Source organism: Tyto alba, unplaced genomic scaffold, assembly GCF_018691265.1.
Source record: "Tyto alba isolate M040663 unplaced genomic scaffold, T.alba_DEE_v4.0 Super-Scaffold_45, whole genome shotgun sequence".
Lineage (NCBI taxonomy): Eukaryota > Metazoa > Chordata > Aves > Strigiformes > Tytonidae > Tyto > Tyto alba.
The window spans coordinates 40,906,561-40,929,271 of record NW_024881321.1 but is presented as its reverse complement, the minus strand read 5'-3'; the positions used below and the strand labels follow the sequence as shown (position 1 = coordinate 40,929,271).

At 41.3% G+C, this 22,711-nt stretch overlaps 2 protein-coding genes across 3 annotated transcripts in view; one reads left to right on the top strand and one right to left on the bottom strand.

Annotated features, from left to right (window-relative positions):
* SLC9A2 (solute carrier family 9 member A2) overlaps nt 1–6,187 on the top strand; it is a 31,981-nt gene extending 25,794 nt beyond the window's left edge. The window contains exons 10-12 of the mRNA XM_042805935.1: nt 327–458; nt 2,347–2,437; nt 4,567–6,187. Of these exons, the coding sequence (XP_042661869.1) occupies nt 327–458; nt 2,347–2,437; nt 4,567–4,937 (594 nt within the window). The 3' untranslated portion in view covers nt 4,938–6,187. The remainder of the gene's footprint in view (nt 1–326; nt 459–2,346; nt 2,438–4,566) is intronic.
* Nucleotides 6,188–11,176: 4,989 nt separating this feature from the next.
* MFSD9 (major facilitator superfamily domain containing 9) lies at nt 11,177–22,497 on the bottom strand. 2 transcript variants are annotated; one of them, XM_042805936.1, is made up of 7 exons: nt 22,351–22,415; nt 21,721–21,767; nt 19,987–20,074; nt 17,578–17,621; nt 16,247–16,376; nt 14,748–14,957; nt 11,177–14,210 (listed from the first exon to the last, which is right to left on the bottom strand). In XM_042805936.1, exons 3-7 carry the CDS (start codon nt 20,054–20,056, stop codon nt 13,420–13,422), a joined length of 1,245 nt encoding a protein of 414 aa, XP_042661870.1. In that variant the 5' UTR covers nt 20,057–20,074; nt 21,721–21,767; nt 22,351–22,415; the 3' UTR covers nt 11,177–13,419. The 2 variants fall into 2 exon arrangements, with proteins under 2 accessions (XP_042661870.1, XP_032852888.2); XM_032996997.2 differs by lacking the exon at nt 21,721–21,767 and having other exon boundaries at nt 22,351–22,497.
* Nucleotides 22,498–22,711: the final 214 nt, after the last annotated feature.

The following is a 22,711-nucleotide window of genomic DNA, read 5'->3' as shown; positions in this document are numbered from 1 at the left end:
TCCTCTGTTGACGTATTGACTGAGCTAGTACAATGTAGGGGTAAACCCTGTATTAAGCTAGCTTTTTCCAATTTCTCTTTTATTATAAATATCAGCAGGTTTAAAAAAAAAACCCAAACAAAAAGGTGCTTGTGAAGCAGATGACTAAAATCGTGCTGGCATAATTACTGTTCTTGTTCTTAATCATCTGCAATATGATTTTGTTCTCAAGGATGTATGAAGCTTATTAAAACATTAAAGCAAAAAGCCTGTTTTGCACTGTGCATATAGTTTAACACAATTGACATTATGCTTTTCAGAGTGTGACCACTGCTTTTATATTTCAGACGATGTCATATAACCGACACAGCCTGGCTGCAGATGCAAATGAAAAGCAGGCCAAAGAAATTCTGATCCGTCGCCGACACAGCTTTAGGGAGAGCCTGAGGAAAACCAACAGCCTGTCAAGAGAAAGACCGGTACTTGCATTTTGGTTGTTTGATAGAAAGCAGTTCTTTGTAGCTAAATGTCATGCAGAAAAAAAACCCGAAATGCACAAAAAATAAATCCTGAATTTGGAAGACAACTGCACATATAATGTCGCACTTACACCTTGAGTCGGACACATGGGCCCCTTAATTTGTGTTGACCCCTTCAGCAAAGCTTCAGTCTTGTAGAAACGTGGTATGGGAGTGGGATCTGCTGCCATAATTTTATCTCAGAGGAGCAGAACAGGCTCTGTACACAGTGTACGAAACTAAGGGATGGTCAGTATTCTCTATCGGTATTTTGATGAAGTGTGGATGATTGAGGTCAAAAATGACTTTGAGATAGACAGATTACTTATGGTATGCTCCAAAATAATGGAAAGAGAGCTTTTAATTGAGTCAGTCAGGGTGAGCTCTTCATTTGAAAAATGTTGTGGGCTCTTTAGTATTCATAAAATGTAGTCAGGACGTCAGGTTTTGACACAGAATAGGGAAACCCCTTCGGCCTACAAGAAATGCTGTGTCATGGTAATATTTTTATCTCTGAGGCAATCCTGCAATACATTCAATGTAAACTTCAGACCATATTTGAATGGAGCAGGGAAGCTGATCCCGCAAATCATCTTCCCATCGGGGAAATTAACCATCCTCTAAATATGGGTTTTCATGTTACAGGAATACTTAGTGACTGTTATCTTCATTGATACAGTTGTCCTTCAGCAGCTGAGGCTGGAATGATGTCTTCAGTACATGCTATATCTCATTTGTGATCATTACCAGGGCTACTGTGGTGTTAATTGTGACAATAAGTCTGATCCTGAATGATTTGTTCCCTCTCAACTGCAGTTACATGTGTTGTCTTTGTCATACAAATAAATTATTTACTAGGTGGAATAATGAAGAGATTCAGCAGGATTGAGACATTTTTGGGGCAGGGAGAAAAACAGGATGTCTAACAGCTTTTTAAAATGCACAGGCTATAATTTTAAAAACAATTATCCTTGGATAAATCCACCACAGAGGGAAGCATAGTGATTCTGAGTAGCACAACAATACCCAAAGAGCAAAAATCTGTCATGGAAAATAAATTTGCTTTCAGGTTCCCTTTGAGTGTGAAACAATGAATGGTACAAGCAGAGGAGAGCTGATAGGCTGTGCGAGTTTTAAAAAATCTTTGTAACAAATGTAAGAAAGGATGCCCTTGAGAAACTTTTGAATTTAAAATAAACAGCAACCTGTCCCGGAAAGTACCTCTCATGTTCCAGGAAGTATGAGGTGTGCTTTTCTCCCAGGGCCTTTAGAGCTTAGTCTTGGGAAAACAAGGATTTTATGCCCTGAACTGGTAAATGATCACGCTGGTGCCTAACTTCCCCGTCCACTTCAGCGTGACTAGTCAACTGTATAAAGTAATTCATATGTATAAAGCACTTGCAGGAACAGAATACAGATTAGTTCTTGTGCCTGAGTTTCAGTCTCAACCTAATTTTAGCAGCTGACTAATAAAAAGTTTCAGACTGGAGTTGCATGAAGTGATGCCGTGTTTGCAGTGTTTGCCTTCCTTGGGAAAACCTGTACAGGTAAGGCTGAGGTTAGAGAGCACCCATTTATTGACTTTGAGCTCAGAGGGCATATCACTAGGCTTTCCTTTGATTAAGCTGCTTGAGATTGCTCAGTCTTTACCTTAGCACAGATCTCAACCAGCAATCAGCGTTAAAACTTGAGTGTGTAGTAAAACATCACACATTAGCTAATCCCAAACTACACACCAGCCCTTTAGCTACTTAAACTCGTTCAAGCCTCAGTTGTGTACCTCAACATACATTATTCAGGTACTTCAGGCTACAGTAACTTGACATTTCTTATATTTCTTCGCACACAGGCTGCTGCAAATACAAAAAGATTCCTTTCACTTCCTAAAAACACTAAACTCCCAGAGAAACTACGAGTGAGAAATAAAACATCTTCCAGAGGTAATGAAAATTTTCCTGCTGTCTCTTACTGTGTTGTAGACATTTTGCCTACTTAGAAGGAAAGCTTTTTCAGGGGTTATGCAGAGAAACCAGCATGTTAATTTTCAAATAAATTTAATTAAATGCGTGCACATGCCTTCATTCTAGAGTTAATACCTTCATAGCATATTTCTAGGTGTTAGATGTTTAGCACGGGTTTTGGAGCTTTAAAAGTGATGGGTCCTAAAGCAGGTATTTGAGTGTAGAGAAATGCCCCAGCTGAGTCCTGTGGGGCTTTCTCAGTTCAAATGCCATCGTGGCATAGTCCTCCTGCCACATCTCCTCACGCGAGCGAGCAGCAGCCTGAAACGCTTCTGCACCAGAAATGCTGCCATGCCTTATTCTCCCTGTCTTTATTCTGTAATGTCCAGATCTCCCTCTTGGATTATGAGCCTAGTTGGTTTCTTTTCTCACTGGGGTCAGGGTGGAGGACACTGCTCTGAGAACCAAATCAGAAAGGAGAATACGGACATGAGGTCTGGTTTATAATTCTCATGAAGACCTTCCCAAAAGGCTGTGGTTTACAACCAAGATATAATTTTACTTTTTTCTCTGCCAAATCTCACCAATGTTTTATATTAGAGTTCTTCAATTCTAACAACAACAAAAAAAAAATCTGGAGGAAGACAACCATTTGATGTGAAAACTTTGCCCAATTCTATATATTACTTTTGATTATTACTGGTTGCATTACCATGTTCATACCATGCTCAGGAGCATTTCCTTTCATGACTAACAACCATCAAGATCTCTTGCTGGGAAGATTAAATCTCTGTACAGCCACTAAAATGTCCTGATCCCCACCCCAATTAGTCTTGCATTCTTCCAAATTAATTTAGCAATAGGCCATGGTTTTGTCTGTTAATAATTACATCTTTGCTCTCCTGAATGTAGGATACCTTTTGTTCTGTAGTTATGTCTGCAGAGGTCACCTACTGTCACGGAGAATTAAAGAGGAAATGTGTCTCCAGATTATTCAATTGTCAAAAAATATATTATTTGACATATTTAGGGGGGGGGGGGGGGAGAAGCCTGAAATCACAGTCCGATGAAGACCTTCCTTGATACGTAATTATCTGGGTGAATAGACAATTATGTGGTGATATATTTTGTTGACCCCTTCCTCACCTTTTTAAAAGAAATAACACGTAGTCTACTAATGGAAGTTGTTCCTATGACAGGTGCACAATACACAGTTCTCTGCTTTGATATATTTAAAACATCATATCTGACTTAAGTCTAAGAACAAGTCCGAGGCATTCATAAATGATGGTTAAAATGATTATCAAATGACTGAAGTGTGCAAGTTGTGATGAAGTTAGTCAATTTAAAAGAAGTCCGTTGGGGAAAATATATGCACATGTACACAGCCAGAAAGTTTCCAGCTTGGTTTACTTGATAGTGATCATTTAAGAGCATTCCCTGAATGGTTACGCCAGCTTTCCCTTGACCATTTTCTACCCTGCTGTGCGGGGGTGGAGTCTGCAGCACTTGCAGTCTGTGAGATCTGCCCTGTGGATTTTCTTTGATGTCTTACATTCAGGTGTATTAAGGATGGGATGTTCCTTCCCACCTGTACAGTGACCCTGGGAGATCCTTTGCTCAGTGGAGCATTGGCGCTCCTTGTCTGAAGTCAAGTTTCTAGAGGCCCTGTACGTGTCGTGCTCTGGAAGTGCCTCTCAGATTAGATTTCATGGGATGTGAGGGTGAGAATTCTCATTCTTGTATCCTGCTTGGATGTAAGCGGGGACTAGACCCCAAGTAGCTCAGAGAGAGACAGGTTTTTCCATGTCCAGAGCCAGAACCGGGGAAACGTCAACTCAAACAGGGGGGGCACTTGGCAGTTCAGGAGCAGCTGAGTGAGGGCTTTCAAAAAATTACAGTTTTGAGAGGAGGGATGTTTGTAAGTCAAATCTATCCTCTGTCCTGGCAGAATTGTCTACCAGTGGGTCTAATCAGAAAGCACTTAATTTAGGAAACATGGGGAAACTTTCTTCTATGGCTGCTAGTGCTCAGTGTGCTGTTATTCAAATGTTAATGAAACAGTAATATTCTGCACCTAAAATTTTAATTTTGTTCTCAATTAACAGTGGGTGACAGCAGTGACTCCGAGATGGACGCCGCTACCACAGTGCTCAATCTAAGACCCAGAGCAGGGAAAATCTTGAGAGAGCAAAGACTGAGACAGCAGCGGCCACCGCCTGAGTTTAGGGTGGAGTGGAAGAACGAAGTGGACGGGAGCCAGGGTGTCCGAGGAGAGCCGCAGGAGCCAGGAGCCTTGCCCCAGCCTTCCATTGGGTTCAGGCAGCCGCTGCTGACGAGACCAAGATTTGGCACGTTGAGCAGGGAAGATTTGACTGCAGACCATGGGTCAGCAAGACCTGTGCCACCGCCACGGTTAGTTAGGCAGGCGTCGCAAGGGGAAAGGCAGCGAAATAAACCTGAGAACCAGCCCTACTGAACACAGCGAAAATTAAACCATGGACCTATCGAATTAGGATTCTAAACTATCTCGTCAGACTATGGGATCCATCAAAAAAAAAAAAGAAGCCTCAATGTGGATCTAACCACTTCCATTTGGGCAAAGTCAATGCCATTAACTAAGTAAAAGGAATACTGGAGCAATTGCAAAGCTGAAGACATTAAAAAAAAAAAAATCTCTTTTATAAATAACTTATGTCAATGCTTTAATTACATTATTTCCACTATTAAGATAGGATGGAAATGTGCCTTATCACATCATCTCTTGTGGAACCAAGTTATGCAGGTTCAATACCTTAGTTACCCATTTAAAATCATTGTTGAAAGTCCGGTGATGAATGGATTCATAAAATCATTTTGTATCATTTCAGCTTTTATTTATAATCAAGTAATACTTGTTTTAACCAGAGCTTTAATATGAGTAACACTGAAAATTGCACAATGCACCTATCATATAGACTTTGTAAGAAGAATATATATATTCCTGAAGCCCAGTTTGTTCGAAGAGCTGTGATGCAGAAAAAGAGAACGGAGAGAAGGAACAAGCTGTAGGAGCAGAACTGCAAATACAGTTTACAGAAAGGAGTTGTAACAGAGACAAGACCTGAATAGCTTGAATTTTTACTTTCTGAAATTTTGGCAATATGTTACCTTTGAAAGGTACTGAGGATCACCAAAGGAAATCTGAATTACCTTGACTTTCACTAATGTCAACAAGAGCTGCAAGCACCTAGCAGGACACCAGAGGCCCCAAAAAGAAAAAACTTAGATAAAATAATGTTCTTATTGAAAATTGCTTTTTGCACCTTAGCTTCTTGGTTGCAGTGCAAACACAGCAATAGAATAGTTGCAAAGTGCTGCACGTAGATGGAGCAAGCAGTCTCCTATTTGAGTCAGGGACCACTGAGGCTCAAAAAAAATCTCGCTCACTCATGCTTGTGACCCTGGTCAACTTGTTTCACTTCTTGTTTCCTCATCTGTAAAAGGGGAAAGATAATCTTTTCTTTGTCTGAGCTATGCACTCCAAGGAACAACAATGTTCTGTCTTATTTGTTTGTACAGAAAAGCAGCACAGCGGGGCCCTGGAGTCAGTTGAAGTCACTGTGCACCTTAATAACACCCGTAAGAAACACGGACTTCTTCATCCTAGCATAAATGGCTGCCACCTGAGTGCGTATGGGAAGGGAGGGTGCATTAAAATAAATGATACTTAACTATAGCTCTCAGGAATTTGCACTTTCTGTCCCACTTAATCTTTCTTGAGTTTTGAGCTTGCTTCAGCACAGATACACATTTCAGCACAATGCAGAAAAAATTTTCATTCTACTTGTCACAAGATTGATAACTTACATTGAAGAATGTACACTGTGAAATCATAACTTTTCTTTTTCGTTAGCACATTTCTAAATCTGTGGGCAATAAGATTTTTTTTTTTTTTAATTTAAGCTTGTTTTGAAAGAACTATTAAAAATCAGAATTTCCTTTTAAAATCACACAGTAGATTTCTTTCAAAGGTTTGTGGGTGGGGTTGGTAAATTAATTTTATAAATGGGGATTTAAGACTTTTCTTCTAACAGCTTTTCCAAAATATTTATTTCACATATGTATTTGAAATGTCAAACCTTCCTAAACTCTTTTATTGGCACAGGTCTTTTAGTCCATTTCCTCTGTTTCAGCTCTTGAAGTTTCTGCTGTGTGTCAGATGCAAAGTCTAAACTGCAGAGGGATGGCTGTGTGAACCCTAGGAATTTCAGTCAAATGTTCATAGCTATTCTCAGCAAATGAATCTTGTGGGAGGCAATACTTAACTATTCTTGAATGATCATCTCCTGTTTAGAAATAAAACTGGGTTCAAAGAAAGCCAGCAAGCTGTAAAACCAAATTTGAATTTGTCTTTCAACAGGAAAATACGTTTCAACAGTAAAATTGTCAGCAAGCACTCTGTCACTGCATTATGGGGATCATGTTTGAATAAGAAAGAGGCCTTGGGTTGGGATTTCGGTTTTGAAACCCCACCCCCCTTGCAGATCAGACTGTTTAGATTAGGTGTTTTATATCGGACAAAATAAACAAATGTCAAATGTTGCACATCAACATTTCATTTACTCCCTGTGGAGCTTTCTCATCCATGTGCTGGTAACAACCAAGCAATTGGCTTGTGTCTGGGGAAAGCTGCCTTTTTTTTCAAATGGTTGGTGTTTTTTATGAGACAATTTTAAATAATGAATGCAGCTTTCAGGAACCTCACTGCTCTGCTGTTTGTCCATTAGTACAGCGCGTGCTCAGATCACTGGTACTTAAAGCGGGTGTCCCACAGTACAAGCACAGCAAGTTGGGAGCCGTTTTTATGAAAGATGGTTTGAAGCTCATGGTGCTTTAAAACACGCTAGCACGTTGTTACCTTTCCGAAGCACTTTGAGATCCGCAGGATATGAGCGTCAAGGCACATCTCCAGCATGGTTATGCTGTGAAGCAAAATCACAAATCTCCTGGGACTCTGTCTCCTTGGAAGTGCTCTCTCCCTTCCTCACTCCTGCTCCTCCCGCCCTTTTCAGGCTCTTTTCCACTACTGCTGGGTCAGACCCTCTTCATCTCTGGAAACTGCTTTCCTGGGTCTTCTCCTTTTCAGTAGCGATGACAGCAGCAGGTGACACGGGCTGCGTCCCAGTTAGCCCTTCTCATTCGACTATTGCTCTGGTTTGGGTCAGAGGTTTGCCTTTTCCTATCTTTTTTTTTTTTTTTTTTTTTCCTGCAAAGGAAAAACAAGTTCAATAGCACTTTTTGACCTTTCTAAAAGGCCCATCTAACTTCAGCTTGCAGAGGAGACTTTTCCTTCATGTTGTACCCAGGAAAGTTTGCTGGAGAATGAAATGCCCAATAAATCTGTCCTCGAGCACCATCTGATGGGGAAAGTCATGTATTGACTGGGGACATCGTTTTTCACTTTTTCAGGAAACCACATCTTCAGCAGTGACTGGGAAACTCGCCAAATCCACAGTGAAATTTTTTGTTTCCAGATGGACTCCCTGGTACACTCTGTAGTATTGAGATTTTACTGCCTTTGTGAGGAAGAACAATGCCCAGTTGTCCACTTCTAGGGACAGTAGGAAAATACCTATGTTACACTCTGAATTAGGGTTTTCTGAGAATTTCTTTCCCCCTTCAGCTACTGAGAGGCCCATAAGTTGAAAGTAAATAGGATAAGCAAGTAGGTGTAACAAGGGCTAGAAAGTAGATAGACATCCTGTTACCCACTTTAAGCAGATATTTGAAAGAGGAAATGAGAATAATTTGCTGTAAGAGGCAAACTTTTAACAGCTGTCCTACTTGGTACTAAAGTATAATTCAAGCTCCACCAAAACCACAGGTGTTCAACAAAAGGAAACCATGCTGCATAACAATTTAGAAACTTGAGAGTATCATTCTCCACTGAAGCCACATAGAAATCGCATGGAGAAACAAAGTTAAAAATTTGCCCAAAATAACATGCATGCTGTCATGAAGAGTATCTTGGAATCTCTAGGAGCAAACACACTGCACCCCGCACCACCTTTTTCAAGAGATGCCAAGACCACCAATTTCAAACACCAGCAACATTTTAAGGCTGACACTGCAAGACACGTGTCAGCTGGTCACCGTTTTCAAAACTGCTTAAGTTCTGCTAACATCCCCCAGCTCTTGAAGAAAAGATGAAGGATTTTGAAATTGGCTGGAGGAGGACTGCTTCTTCTTACTGCAAGAGCTCTGATCCTATAAAAATGTTCTTGTGAATATGCTTAAAACATGGCATCTGCAATACACAGCTCCAGCCAGACCAACAGACTGGAGGCTCAGGCCAGAAAACATGATGGAGGGGGTATCAAGTCCAAGTATGAGAAGTTCCTACTGCTTTAGGACACAGTAGAGAGAATTCTGCTGGTTCAGGTGCTGTTTAAATCTGAGAGACACAGGAGGACAAACAGTCCTTTCTTTTGATCCCTCATTTTAGCAGATAATGATATAACTTGCACTTTCTAGATAAACCTGCAGCTGTGCTTGACACTGTCAGTTGTGTGAACGACATAGGAAGCTGTCTTACAGCTTTCAAGAGTGTCATCTCCCTCGTGGCCCGTTTATTAGATGGCCAGCTAAAGGGGGAGCTACTTGAAAAATAAAATAAAAAAAAAATGCATGGCAGATTAATTCTCCTCTGAACAGTTGAAGGAACCTTAGCATTTGGGAGTTAATAAAAGTGTGGGCTGAAAATTGATCTTCCTGGATACTGTGCTGAGCCCACCTGAGAATCTTACCCATCAGAAGAGATCTTCTTGCAGGTGGTAGACAGATCTAATATGACAATGTGATGGGAGATTGGGTTAGCATCATTCCCTTCCCAAGTCAGCAAACACTGATGCAGTTCCTGCACAGCACTGACAGGCTCTAGAAGCCTTTTTATCCTGTGAGATTTGACAGAAAGTGAGGGACTAAGATTGCACAAGGGAAGGTGATCGTCATAGCAGCTGCTCTGGCGAGTCTCACTGGTTCATGATCCTAAATGCACTCAGGTTTAAATTGGCGTCACAACAGCACCCTAGTTGCCACAGGATTTATTTCAAAAAGTAATCTTTTTGCCACAAAAAGGAAAAGGCATTTTAAATACCCCAGTTTATTTATTCTTCATATCTAAGACCTCCTATTTATTACAAATTTGACAGAAGAGCAGTTCTTATTGTGTAGCACATCACAAAAATAGTTCTTTGATGCTAATTAAGGTTTTAAAATAACTAGAAATTTGGCTTCATTCCTCCTTGTAGAGACACAGAAGTACTTCAAGACTTCCTTTTAAAACAAGCTCTACAAAACCTCTCATTTTTATGAGAAAGAAGTCTGAGCTCCACTCAATCACTTGATTCACAAAGTTCGGGTTCCAATGTACTCCCTTACAAGATTCACTATCAGCTCTTTGTAAACGAGTCTTCATAATTACAGCACAGTCGAGTCTCCGGTTTTCAAATCCCAAAGCGCTGAGCTAGAAAGCATCACTTGCCCAGGGGTACTCCCCAGCACCCATAGCCAAATCGGGGCTGGCAGCACCTCAACATACCCACAGGGGCTCCCATCACCTAGAATGCGATGGCATTACGGGGTGCTTGAAGCAACGAGCAAGGCAGTAACTAAGCAACGCCCACCCTGTTTTGTTGCTGCATTAGCTGCTCAGTAATCAACCCGTTCTCAGAAAACGAGAACGGTACTGACCTCTGCGATGGTGCTGCAGTGAGTAAATGCAGAGAAAAGAAAACAAAACAAGAAACTGAAATCTGCGGAGCTGGTATGTTTATAAAGGATCTCCTCAAATGTATGCAGCATACACCAACACGGAACAAAACTTTAGATTTGCTTCAACATTTAAAAGCAACAAAATCGGTGCGTATCACATGCCACCAGCTGTTTTACAGAAATAAATTACTGTACTGTATACAACAGCCTCTTCAACATCAGCTGATCATAAAGGTCAGAAAAGTAGTCACTGTTAAAAAAGTGGAAATTTCAAAAGGTTAAAATGCAAAAAAAAAAAAAAAAAAAAAAAAACAAAAAACCCAAACAAACCAAACCACCCCAACCCTGCCTACAAGCCCAGGAAAACCAACCCAAAACTGAAGTAACAGCAAGCAAGAGAAAAATCTTAATTTTCAGTGATTTGCAGGTAGAAACTTTTTCTTCTTTAGTCCACATTCAGATCTCTGTTTTGCTACAGTCTTCAGTTACTACAACTGAATTAAAGAACTGCTGAGTAATTCCGTAAAGCCCAGTAGACTGAAGCAAAAAATAGCTGTAACTCCTCCTCCCTCAATTTAAAAGGGGAAGTCGCATCTCCTCACCTCCAGGGATGTCATTTACTCATCACTCTCCGAACCTGCGGTTAGAGCAACAAAGGGACAACACAAGGGATCCAAGCAGGTGCCCAGGCACTAGGAACAGCAGCTTTTAGCACTCCATCTCGAAACTGCTAAGTTCTCTATTTTCGTTTATTTCTTCTTTTTCATTCACTGTCAAGCCACTTGATTGAATCCTTGGCTCCTGTGCCTTTCATGAGAAAAGTAGGCAGATTCAAATGCCCATTTAAAGGAACAGCTTGAAGAAAAAAAATAAAACATCTGCACTTCACATTGACTTGACCACCTGTATTTTGTGCTGTAGTTTCAGCAGAAGAAGAGGGGAAAAAACAGTGACAAAGTGATAGACAGAGAATGTCACTTCACTTTATTTCTATTCCTTAAAAGTGCAACTTTTCTGTAACTGAGGCTTTACAAAGAAGAAATGTCCCTGCAGCACTTCAGAAATCATTTTGGCCTACAAATAAAAAACTTTTCTTCTGTAACATCAGTTGCAGTATGTCCCTGAGACCACAGCCTTCCACAGATTTCTCGATGTGATTATTTAATTTCATTTTTATTTAGCTTATATGGAGAACTATTTTTCAAAAAAAAAATGAAAATCTTTCTTGACTCTGGAGAGCACCTTTTTCACTTGCATATAAACAAGACCAGTGAAGTTTTTACAAGTCATATTCAGGCAGCTGTGTATGTTAGTTGTTAGTATAAACTGAATTTTATGGTGTTTACAGAATTAAGCTTTAATCAGTGCAGCAACTTAGAAGGGTAAATGTTATGTTACCTCATATAAGAAACAAGCATAGGAAAAATTAACAAATCTTTCATATGTATTAACTTTTCAGGGTTTTTCCCTACTCTTTTCCTTCACTGCTTGTTATAGCTGCAAACCAGAAGTCCCTGACTTACAGAAGGGTGGTTTTAAATAAAAAAAGAAAAAACATTTAAAAGGTGGAAAGAAAGAAAATAGGAAATTTAGGGCAAGAATGTTTTGGGGCATCTACCAAGCAAGACAGGAGGAGATAAGACACTTAAAAATGCCTTGAGTTCCTAGAGAGAAAGGAAACACAGATTATTACAATAAGGAACTCTAAGTAAATGTATTGAAATCATAGCAATAATAAGAAACACACTTATTATGTCAAAATATAAAATTAAAACAACTCAAGAGTTCTATACATATTCCCATGGTGCTGCCACTGGAATCACTGAGGTTTCAACAAGGATTTAAATTATAGCAGGCACTGGAAAATGTAAAGAAGGAAATAAAAAATGAAAAATACCATCTATGCCTCTCCTGAAGCAGCAACAGTATTTGTATGGATGGGATTAAGAAGATAACTAAATTGGTTTTAATTAAAAAAAAAAAACAAACCAATGACTATACATAGTTGACTTTGTGCTTTCATCAAGTAATACTAGGAAAAGCATATGTAACATTATCAGTGCAAAATACATTTTTTCTATGTTTCAAATGAAATGCAAACAGTGGTGACTGGCAAGTAATATGGGCTTGAACAGTAAATAGCACAGAGTGTTATAACTCTCAGTATAGCTCTAAGACTAATCTCATTAGTTAAGCAGTGCAGATAAATGAAGACTAAAATTCCAACAAATAAACGCTTTTGTCACTGAAATGTCACTATGCCTCCAGAGATGAGAGAGAATGCATTACTCCAGACCCATGAACTACTGCTAGTTGTTCCAGCACACCTTTAACAGTCGCTCAAAAGAATTAAGAAATAAATTTATTCTTAAAATTAAGGTAGAAAAATTGCACAGGAAATATTAACGAATAATTTATGACAAAGTTGCTCAGTAGAAATTATTAAACAGGAACCACCACCTCAAGTTTCAATAAAGCTTACATTCAGTCTCAGTTTCAGTCCAAATAACCCCCTATTATTCTAAAATTGTCCATTTTGGGCCTTCTAATACATGAAATTAGCATATGCCCAATTCTGTTACCTGGGAAAGACCAGGAATCAGCAGGGGTCAGGTGGCTACCCCAATAATAATGCCTAACAATGCTGTGCAGCAAGTTTTGTAGACAAAGTATGCTTAACAAAATCACATAAGCAAACAACCTGCTAATTAAACGACTGCCACAGCTGACAAATGGCAGCAGGCCACAGCATAAGAAATTAAGGCTAACGAGCTATATTGCAAATTCTCCTGATTAAATGATAAAAACTCACCTCTGATTAAATAATAAGAATCAATTTCTATCTTTTAACAATCTATCAATCTAAACACCGTTTCAAATGTGAGCTACAAGCAGGATTTGTGTATTCCATGTAATTCTTTTTTTCTCCCCGCCTCCAAAAAGTTTCAAAGTCCATTAAAAAATCCTAGCCAGGACAACCTGTCCCTCTCACAAGTGTTCGAGTGGTACCAGTTAGAGTAACATTTGTCTAGGAGTTAACTTTCCTGCAGCAGAAATACTTGTACGTACTCGCCTCCACGTGACCGTAACGTGCCCTCTTAAAAGATGCTGTTCCCGCTGTACAAGCCTGCCAGGTGTAAGCATCACCCCGGGCTGATTCACTCTGCCTCCCCTGTAACATACACCTACGCGATCCAAATTCGCAGCTATTGATTTTTCAACTTAACACTTCCATGGCTACAGTATTTTTGTTTGTTTGCATTCATTATCAGAATCGCTGCTAAAGCTAGTGCAACCCCTAGGCTTGGAGGGCCACAAGGACTGAACTCCTGAGCAATTCCAGAAAGGAGCGGGGCAACTATTCGTCCCACTGATGTCACAGACTGTCCAACACCTAGGAGCGTACCACTGGCCTCATTCCCACCAATGGTCAATTCAAGATCAATGATACAAGTACGTCCTATAGTAGTTGAAAAGGCTAAGAATGTGGAAGACAAAATGACCATCCATATGCTCAGCGCTGATGCATACAGGAAAATCAGCGTGCAGGTAAGAGTGCTGGAATGCAACAAAATTCTGTAAGTGTTGTGCTGATAGAGTCTTGTTATTGGTCCGAGCAGACAACCAGCCAGGACTCCAAGTGCACTGCTGTAGCTCATTAGGTATCCAGCGAACAAGGGTTTCACCTCAAATCTCTCCTCCAAGGCCAGACTAAAATTACTATAGTACAGCAGTATACTGACAGACATCAGCAACCGCACTAAAAATACATCCCACAGGTCAGAGCACGCAATTCCTTTAATCCTCTTCAGCACTGTTGCAACTTGGATCCACGGAGACTGGAAAACACTGTCGCCTGCCATAGCTCCATTAGTTGCTGATTTCAAGTGCAGGTCACGATTTGCTTTTGCTGAGAAACTGTCTGTTCCTCTGTTGCTTTGTTGATGTTCCCTGTTGACAGTGTTTTCTTCGCTCCAGGGTAACATCCAGACAAGACCTAAACAGATCAAGAAATTAGTTGTTTTCATTTAATTGCATTAACTTTACATGAAAGACATTAGTTTGATTGTAACAGTTTACTTAGTGTAAATATCAAAATTTAAAAAAGGACTTCTACAATCATTCCACTTTAAAAAATTACGAAGGTTACATCTAGTGTTATTCACAGTATCAGCTGAATTTTTAATGTGTTGCAAGCAAAGAAGGAAAACACTGAGATGCCACGCTCGCAACATATAAACAATCTAAAGGCCAAAGCCAAAATTCTGATTTCTAGTCTTCATCTCTGGGCACATTAAAAATTCCCATTCCTGTCTCTGAATGTAAAAGTGATATACATAAGACAAAGGAGAAGCATCTGGGGGTTTTCTGTTTCAAAAACACAGGCTCAAATTCAAGGGGTAGTACCCGTATACACAACATGTATGCCATGGATGGCAAACGTGCTATGAATTCAAGGTATTACAAACGGCATAAAAACACAAAAGTGAGGAATTGAAGGGACCCAAGATGCAAAATATGACACAGAACTTACCAGCATTCAAAAGGAAGATAGAGGCACAGATAAAGGACGTTTGATAAAAGCCATCTTCCAACTCCACAAGGTAGCCACCAACAACAGGCCCCAGAATGAAGCCCACGCTAGAGGCTGCGTTGAAGCGTCCCATCACTAAAGGGCGATCTCTCTCAGAAACCAAGTCAGAAAGCAGCGCTTTGGAGATGGAGAGCGTGTGCTTGAAAATACCTGCAACATAAAATAAACAAAATAATAAGCACGGATTGCTCAGTCCGAAAGATTAAAAATGACAGAAGCTATCCGAATTATCAACGGTCAAATTCTATATGACTGATATCTTTAAGATTCCGTTAGCCACAAATTTTTCAATGCCAGAGTCATGCAGCACGCCAGGCCATGACCATCATCCTGGCTGTTCAAGGATTTGGACTTAGGAATCAAAATTATTCAGGCATCTGTGTCAAAGGACTACTGTAGCCCTGCTGAAAGAAGTAACTTAAGCGGAGTGCTGAAGCACACTAGGAATAAAACAACCACCAAAACAGGAACTTGTGGGTGGGTTTGGGAACTTGGGGTAGGAATGGCTTGTCTGCTTATGAACATAGCTCTGTACCAACTTTGCTGAGTATGAAGATTTCCAGGATTGTAACACACCAAATTCATATGGGAGACTGGTGGGTGACAAAAAAAGAGCACATAAAGGTAAGCATACTTCAGGAATAGTAATAACGCAATCTTCTAATGTTCCTTCCCTCTGTCCAGGGCAATGCTGTCACAGTCACAGTGCTGTTAGCATTGAAAAGTATTACCTCTACTGAGTAATCAAATATCAACCACAAAATTAGCAAATTGTCTTTAAATTAAGAAACAACATTAACAGCTCCTAAATCAAAACTGTGGGCCATAAAAGTGCCCTGTTGTAGATGTGTTCATAGTAATAGTAATGCTTGTAATATCAGAATATACGTGATAGGTGTTCAGCTACTTCAAGAACTCTGATACCAACCCTGGCAGAAACTTAGCTTCACTGCTGAAAACTGACATGCTTTTGCACAACTTAAATATTCTGTTGAATTGGTGACCTAAAATTTTAGCCAAGTTTTGTAGTATCACTTTGAGGTACATTTTCAGCATGAGAAAAAAAAAAACAATAACGCATCTATCATACCATTCTCCATTTCAAGTGCAGGCCAAGATTTCCAGCAGTGACCCGGTATACTGTGTACCTGTTATGACTAACCTTACAATAGCCTTTTTCAAGGAATTGCTGCGCTCCTGTTCTCCTAAAATTAAGCTGTTCAAGGTGGCATAAAACTTGTGACAGTTGTTGAGTATACATTTCAAATTATTTTCAGAAAAATGTCGCAAGAACCTTTGACTTGTAGAGATTTTTCCATTGCTAAGGCTCAGCTGGTGCTGCTGGGTGATGATGCTATGCAGCCATGATTCCTCTAGCAGTAATTCTCAAGCTGAGCCTACAGGGGATTTAAACTGCAAAATGCCGAGTGTTTACTCACCTACAGGGACTCTAGAAATGGCAAACAAGAAAACAGTGGTGGATGTTCCAAGAAGGAAGTAACCCAGTGCACTGAGAAGAATACAAGCGAGCAGTGAATACCGTCTTCCTACTATATCACTCCAGCAGCCCTTTCACAAACACAGAAATTAAGATTAGCTTTTTATAACATTTAACTATGTACAGTGAACAACCAGTACTTTGAAATTAAATTGAGAAGAGAGATCAAAGGACTGTCAGTGAAAGCTTAGTAAGTTTATTACACAATATTCCTAAATTCTCAAAATCTGGAAGTCATGAGCAGAGTTCTGCCCTACTGAAAGTGCACTTGCTGAAACTACGATTCCATTTAATGTCATGCATAGAGCTTTTTAAAAAATAATTTATCTTTTTAAAAAATAAATTCCTACAATAAACACCATGAAATGTTATTAGTAGGGACCCTCAGAAAACGTTGCCACAACCAACCACCAATATTTGTTTGCATCAATGATCGCTACGTACTAGACACTTGTTGAACATCCTAAAAGGAATGATCTTAGCTATGAGGAGTCTGTCATCCGAGTATAGACAAGTAGGAAGTCATTATGAGAAGGGCAAACAGTAAACTTGCATGTAGCATGTTTATAAATCAGCTTGATTGCGAACAAGAAGTAGGTTTTTAAGAAGGTAGGCAATGGTCTTCCAGTTCAAAGAAAATGCCATACGATTTCAGAAGCAAATTATCCCAGGTGGTCTGCATAACAAACCCTGAAACAGTTTTTTCATGAGATGCTCAAAATCTGCTCTCTTGAAAGCTAGGAGGTACCAGGGTAATATTAAAGGTGCTTCTGTAAAAGACCAAAAGCTAATAGAAAACAAAACCAAACAAAGCTCAAAGACATAATGCATATAGCCAGGCCATATGGCAAATTACAAGGCACTGCTTATTGAGCAGAGAAAGCAAACTCTAGACAACAGGCTTATGAAGCACTGACTTGTGAGACTGCTTTTTGGGCAGGCTACTGCACTGAGGGGAACAGCTTTACAAGCACCAACACTGAAGAGAACCCTGTGTGACTGATGTGCTCAGTGACGCATCTGAGCCCAAATCTGGGTTCTAGTTTTTGCCTGAAGTCTGTATCCTGTTTAGTTCTGAAAAATCTGGCAATTCCCTATAAACAAAAGAAACATTTTCCAAACTAAAAACTGGATCCTCCAACCAAAAATGCTTCTATGAACACTATAAACATTTTTTAAATGTCATGAAGCACTATTGTTTAACCTCATCCTTTTCCCTCCTAAAATCTACAGAAATACCAACATCCTCAGGAACGCGGTGTTAGAACTCACCACAAATGTACTGGAAAATAGTTGCATTATACCATAGAGAGATCCTAAAACAAACAAATAAAACAGCAATGTTAAAAATTAAACTTACTTTTTTAAAAAAATGAAAACTGCAAAAAATTTTAAATGAGGAAACATGAGAAAAATTCTGGGAATAATTTACTAGAAGAATAGGGAGACGGAGCAAACAAGCCAAGGGTAGAGTTTAACACATAAACAAGGAAACAGCTTCAGGAATGACAAAAAAAGAAAAACAAATGCTGAAAACTTGCAAAACTATGTAGTGTATAAGGATGTTGCTTTGTATGACGTATTAAAAAAAACAGACCTTGGCATTTATAATCGCTTTCTCAGAATCAGGCAAGAATTTCATTACTGGGAGGCGGTAATTACTTTCCACTTGGCAATTCAACCTATTCCAAGGCACCACAGAAGCCCTGAAGAAACCACAGACCCTACTCTTTCATTTTGGAGGCTAAGAATTTAGCAGCACTTAGTGACAGAAGATAAGCAAAGAGAAGCAGACAGAAACACCTGCCAGCCTCCTTCATTTATAAGGATACACCTCAAACCCTAGTTTCTTTTACAGTTAAAAATTGAAGGAGACTGTTGAAATGAAAACATAGTTTTGATTAATTGCTGCTTAAAATATTACTCTGTCAACTCAGAGCAGTACCAGAATTATTGCATGAAAAGAGCTAAATTTAATCCAAAATTAAAAAGCAAGGTAATAAAAAAACTGAATAACAGAGCCCATGTCAACCACACTTAGCTCTAAAGAATACCAGACTTGTATGGTTACAAACCATAAACAATACAATAAAATACAAGAACACATCTTACCACCTATTCCAAACCTTCAGAATTTACTTGTAAGCACTCCTTAAAGATGTTCCAAAAGGCAGCTGCAAGGAATTGAATCAAACTGGGAGCAATCACAGGCACTGGAAAGCTCAGGAGAACCAGCTGCAGAATTACTGTTTGCAAGGTCCGTAAGTAACAATAAAACTAAAAGCAACACCTCTGGCTCCCAAAGTCGCTGAGCTGTTAGTTCTTGGATGCTGGAAAACCATCTGTACAAGTGTTACTGCAAGACTCCCTTATTCTTTACAAGAGTGCTCTTTCCTAAGCACCTGTTTTTGGCTACTGTCAGTATGCAAAGCTGGACAGGTCTCTGGGTCTAACACAGTATGGCTGCCCATACTTGAAAATTTGGCCTTAATTTGTCGTGGTCTGGGCCTGGTCAGCAGCCAACCACAATGCAGCAGCTCTCTCTCCCTTCCCCTCCAGCAATGAGAAGGGACAGAGAGCCAGGCTTGGGGTTCGAGATAGGACTGGGATGGGGAAAAAAAATCCCCTTTATGATCATGAGCAAAAGGCAGACTCATTAGGGGAAGAAAAAAAGAACATACATTTATTACAGACACTAACAACACGTAACAGAGTAGGACAGTGAGAAGCATTGCCACATCTTGAGAACACCTTCCCCCCACCCCTCCCTTCTTCCCAGGCTCAGCTCTGCTCCCGATATCTCTACCTCCTCCCCCAGGGGCGCAGGGGCAGGGAATGGGGGGTGCAGTCAGCGCTGCCACTTCCTTCATCTTCGGTGAGGGGAGTTTCCGGAACTTGTTCCTCCTGCTCCATCGTGGTCCCCCTCTCACAGGAGACAGTCCTCCACAAACTTTCTCCGATGTGAGTCCCTCCCACGGGCCGCAGCGTTCCCCACACTGCTCCGTTGTGGGTCACCAACTTTCTCCAACTGGATTCCCTCCCACGGCTGCAGCCCTTCCCGAGCTGCTCCGGCGTGGGACTCCCCCGCATGCTGCAATCCTCCCAGTGCTGAATTACAGCAGCGGGGCTGCCTTTTCCCACAAGACCCTGGCCTTCTTTGGGCACAGAACCTTGAACAATCAGGCGAAACACAGGCCATAAATCAATGTCTGCTCCACCGTAAATCTCCATGGGTGGCAGGGGGGGCCGCCCTGCCATCTCCCCACAGGATACAGGGGGGTCTCTGCTCCGGCACACCTCCCCCCTCCTTTCTTCCTCCGTTCCCCCACTGCCCTTGGTGTTCAAACAGCTGCAGCAACTCCTCCTCACCAGTCCCACTGCACGTCACCACGTCCCTTCTTAAATACGTTATCGCAGAGGTGCAGCTGATGGGCTCAATTTCCCACACAGAAGTGGAGCTGGCTTGGAGCTGGGGGAGCTTCAAGAAGCTTCTCACAGGGGGCCACCCTGATAGCCCCCTCCCCTGCCACCAAAAAACTCCACCACTCACTCAACCCAGGACAACTTTTTGTTATGCTACCACCAAGGAAGAGTTATGATACAATGTCCAATTTGCTGTAAGGCATAATCCAGTTCACATTACCCTGTTCTTTGGTAAATCAACCGAGTATTGCAACTCACCTATTATTCCGGCAACCGTATGACTTGCTCCTAGAGATTTGATATGATGGTTCATTAAAGGAACAACCATGCTCACACCAAATAAATCCTGAAAAGAAGGCAAGAAAACATTTAATAACTGATCACTTCTACAAAGATGGTGACAAGCTGGCTTAGTAACAGTCAATATTTTGAAAATTTTTAAATTATTTCCATAGCAGTACAAGATTAAAAGAAAATTTTTCATCGCTATGTGGTATGTTGTAACCTCTACAGTGCATCCTGTATGTACAAAATTACAAAACCACATAAACTGAAGGACAAATGGTTGCCTCACACAGGAGTTAAAACTATGAAAACTGTAGTTTTCTTTCCCCCTCCAGATACAATCATTCTGAAGATATATATTTAAACAGTTAATATTCCTTTAATGTATATTAAACTTTATCTGTTTAACTAGAAAAGTACTTGGTACTATTATTTTAAGCGTAAAGCGGTCTGCAATTTCAGTCACCTAGAAATAATTTTTACTTATGAAAATAAATTTTACTTATGCAAAAATTTGGAAAAATCTACAGTATTTTAACTCTTGACCACAGTGGGGATGAAGCTATGGTAGATCTAAACCTAACTAAAGACTGCCTTTGCATAAGGCTTGAGAAATGTGGTGAAAAGACAGAAACAAGACAAAAAAATAAAAAAAGAGAAAAAGCAAAGCATACATGAAAAATGTTTTGCAAGAGGAGGGCAAAGGACACTGCCCATTCTTAACAGTACAAGGATCTCCTACTCATTCCTTTCGATTTTTTATCTTTTATTAAGCTAAGCACATTGGCCCAGTAGTTCTTTCACTACTACTCTCCGGCACAGACTGCAGTGTCCTATACCAGGGCAGAACCTTACAGAAGATCTGTTGGAGCAAGATCACCATTTATCAGTGACTGCTTGAGCTGAACTAGATTTGCCCTTCCTCCTATGCCGGAAGCCTGAATAACTGTAACAGTCTGTATCACTAAGTAAATTCTGTCTGTCATTAAGTATCTTTAGATGGTTGAAATTGAGCCTTACAACCTTAAAAAACATTAGCACAGGCAAACAGAGCACATGATTTACGAACATCTTCAATAACAAAGTCTTAGGTGTCATCTGCAAACCCCAAGAGAGATTCAGTGACCTCGTCCAGGTCATTGATAGAAACATTAAAAAGGACAAATCTCGGAATATACCCAGGCAGTACTGGACTTGTCATAGGCATTCAGGTGAAGTAAGACCCATTAACCACTATCCTCTGATGGACAGTTATTTCTCATTCCACCTATAATTTCTCATGTCAGATAATAACTACACTGTATTTGCTTGGTTGCAGGAAGCTTGCATCACAGGTAACAGCTCTTTATTATGGTATTTCACCACATTCTACACCCTCTAAAAAGACACTCATTTCTTGGTTGATTCCAGCGTGTACTCCAGCTTGGTGTCAGCAAGGTATTACAGGACTGGAGAACTACAGTGTTTAAAAGTGAGCTAAGAAGCAAAGCTTGTTCTAACACATCTCTTCCTTGAAAATTTGCTCCAGGACCCAAACCAACCAGACTGTTTCTATTGCCCAACCTAAAGGTAAATAAAAGAATATATCTACATTTCGCTGTGCAAATTTGTACTCATTTTGTATTCTTTTTTCACGTCATCCCTTTGGATTTTAAATTAATTAAAAGACATTTTTCCAAGGCTCATGAACCACTACAGAATACAAACCTTTAAATTCTATATGTACTATGTTCTTTCAGGGAGAGGCTTTTTTTTTTTCTAGAAAAAAACCATTTTGTTGTTTGTTTGCTTACTGGTATTTCAAGGAAACAAGGAACAGCTCTCTGGTAAGCATAAAGCAGGACTTAGCTTTGAGGGTGCTGCACTATTCCATTTCACTCCCAGGACAAAACCCATCCCTTTCTGCGCGACTGCTTGCACGGATAGAACCATACAGCCGCCACAAGCCGCTATCGCTGCAAACATTCAAGCTCCCGAGGAACATCTGGAGCGCTGTACCTCAAAACCCAGCGGCTTTATCTGGGGCGACACGGGGGAGCCCACCCGGCAGCGGCAAAGGACACGGGTGGGGGCGGCGTGTGCGTGGCTGCCCAACTTCGGGCTTTACGGCACCTCCTGACGACCCTGAGGGCACCTCACGGCTCCGGAGCCGGCTGCGGGGCCGTCCCCCCCTTCTTCTGCCTCCGGCACGGCCCCTCACAGCGGCTGCCCCCGAGCCGTGGGGCCGGGCAGCCTGTCGTGTGGGGCGGGGAGGATTCCCCCCCTCCTCAGCCACGGCCGCCCGCCCGTCCCAGGCCGCGCCGGAAAGGCACCGGCGTCGCCGCACCCGCCGCTTACCAGGAATCCCACCACGTAAAGGCACCGCACGAAACGGCCGAACGCCGCCGCTGCCGGGCTCCCCGCGGCTGCCCGGCCTCCTCCATCCTCCTCCTCCTCTTCCTCCATCCGGCCGGCGGCGGCCGCGGGCCCGCGCCCCGGAGCGGCCGGCGGCGCTGCGCATGCGCAGTGCCGGCGGCGCGGCGGGAAAGATGGAGGCGGAGGGGTAGGGAGCGGGGACAGCCTCACTGCCGTCTGCGCGTTGCCTCTGCTCCAGGCCGGGAGGAATCAAGATCCCCGTGGGTTTCGGAGGCGAGCGGGATCCCTGCCTGCCCCCCCCTTCCTCCCCTCCCCACTTCCGTAGGACTTTGCCCTTCCTGCG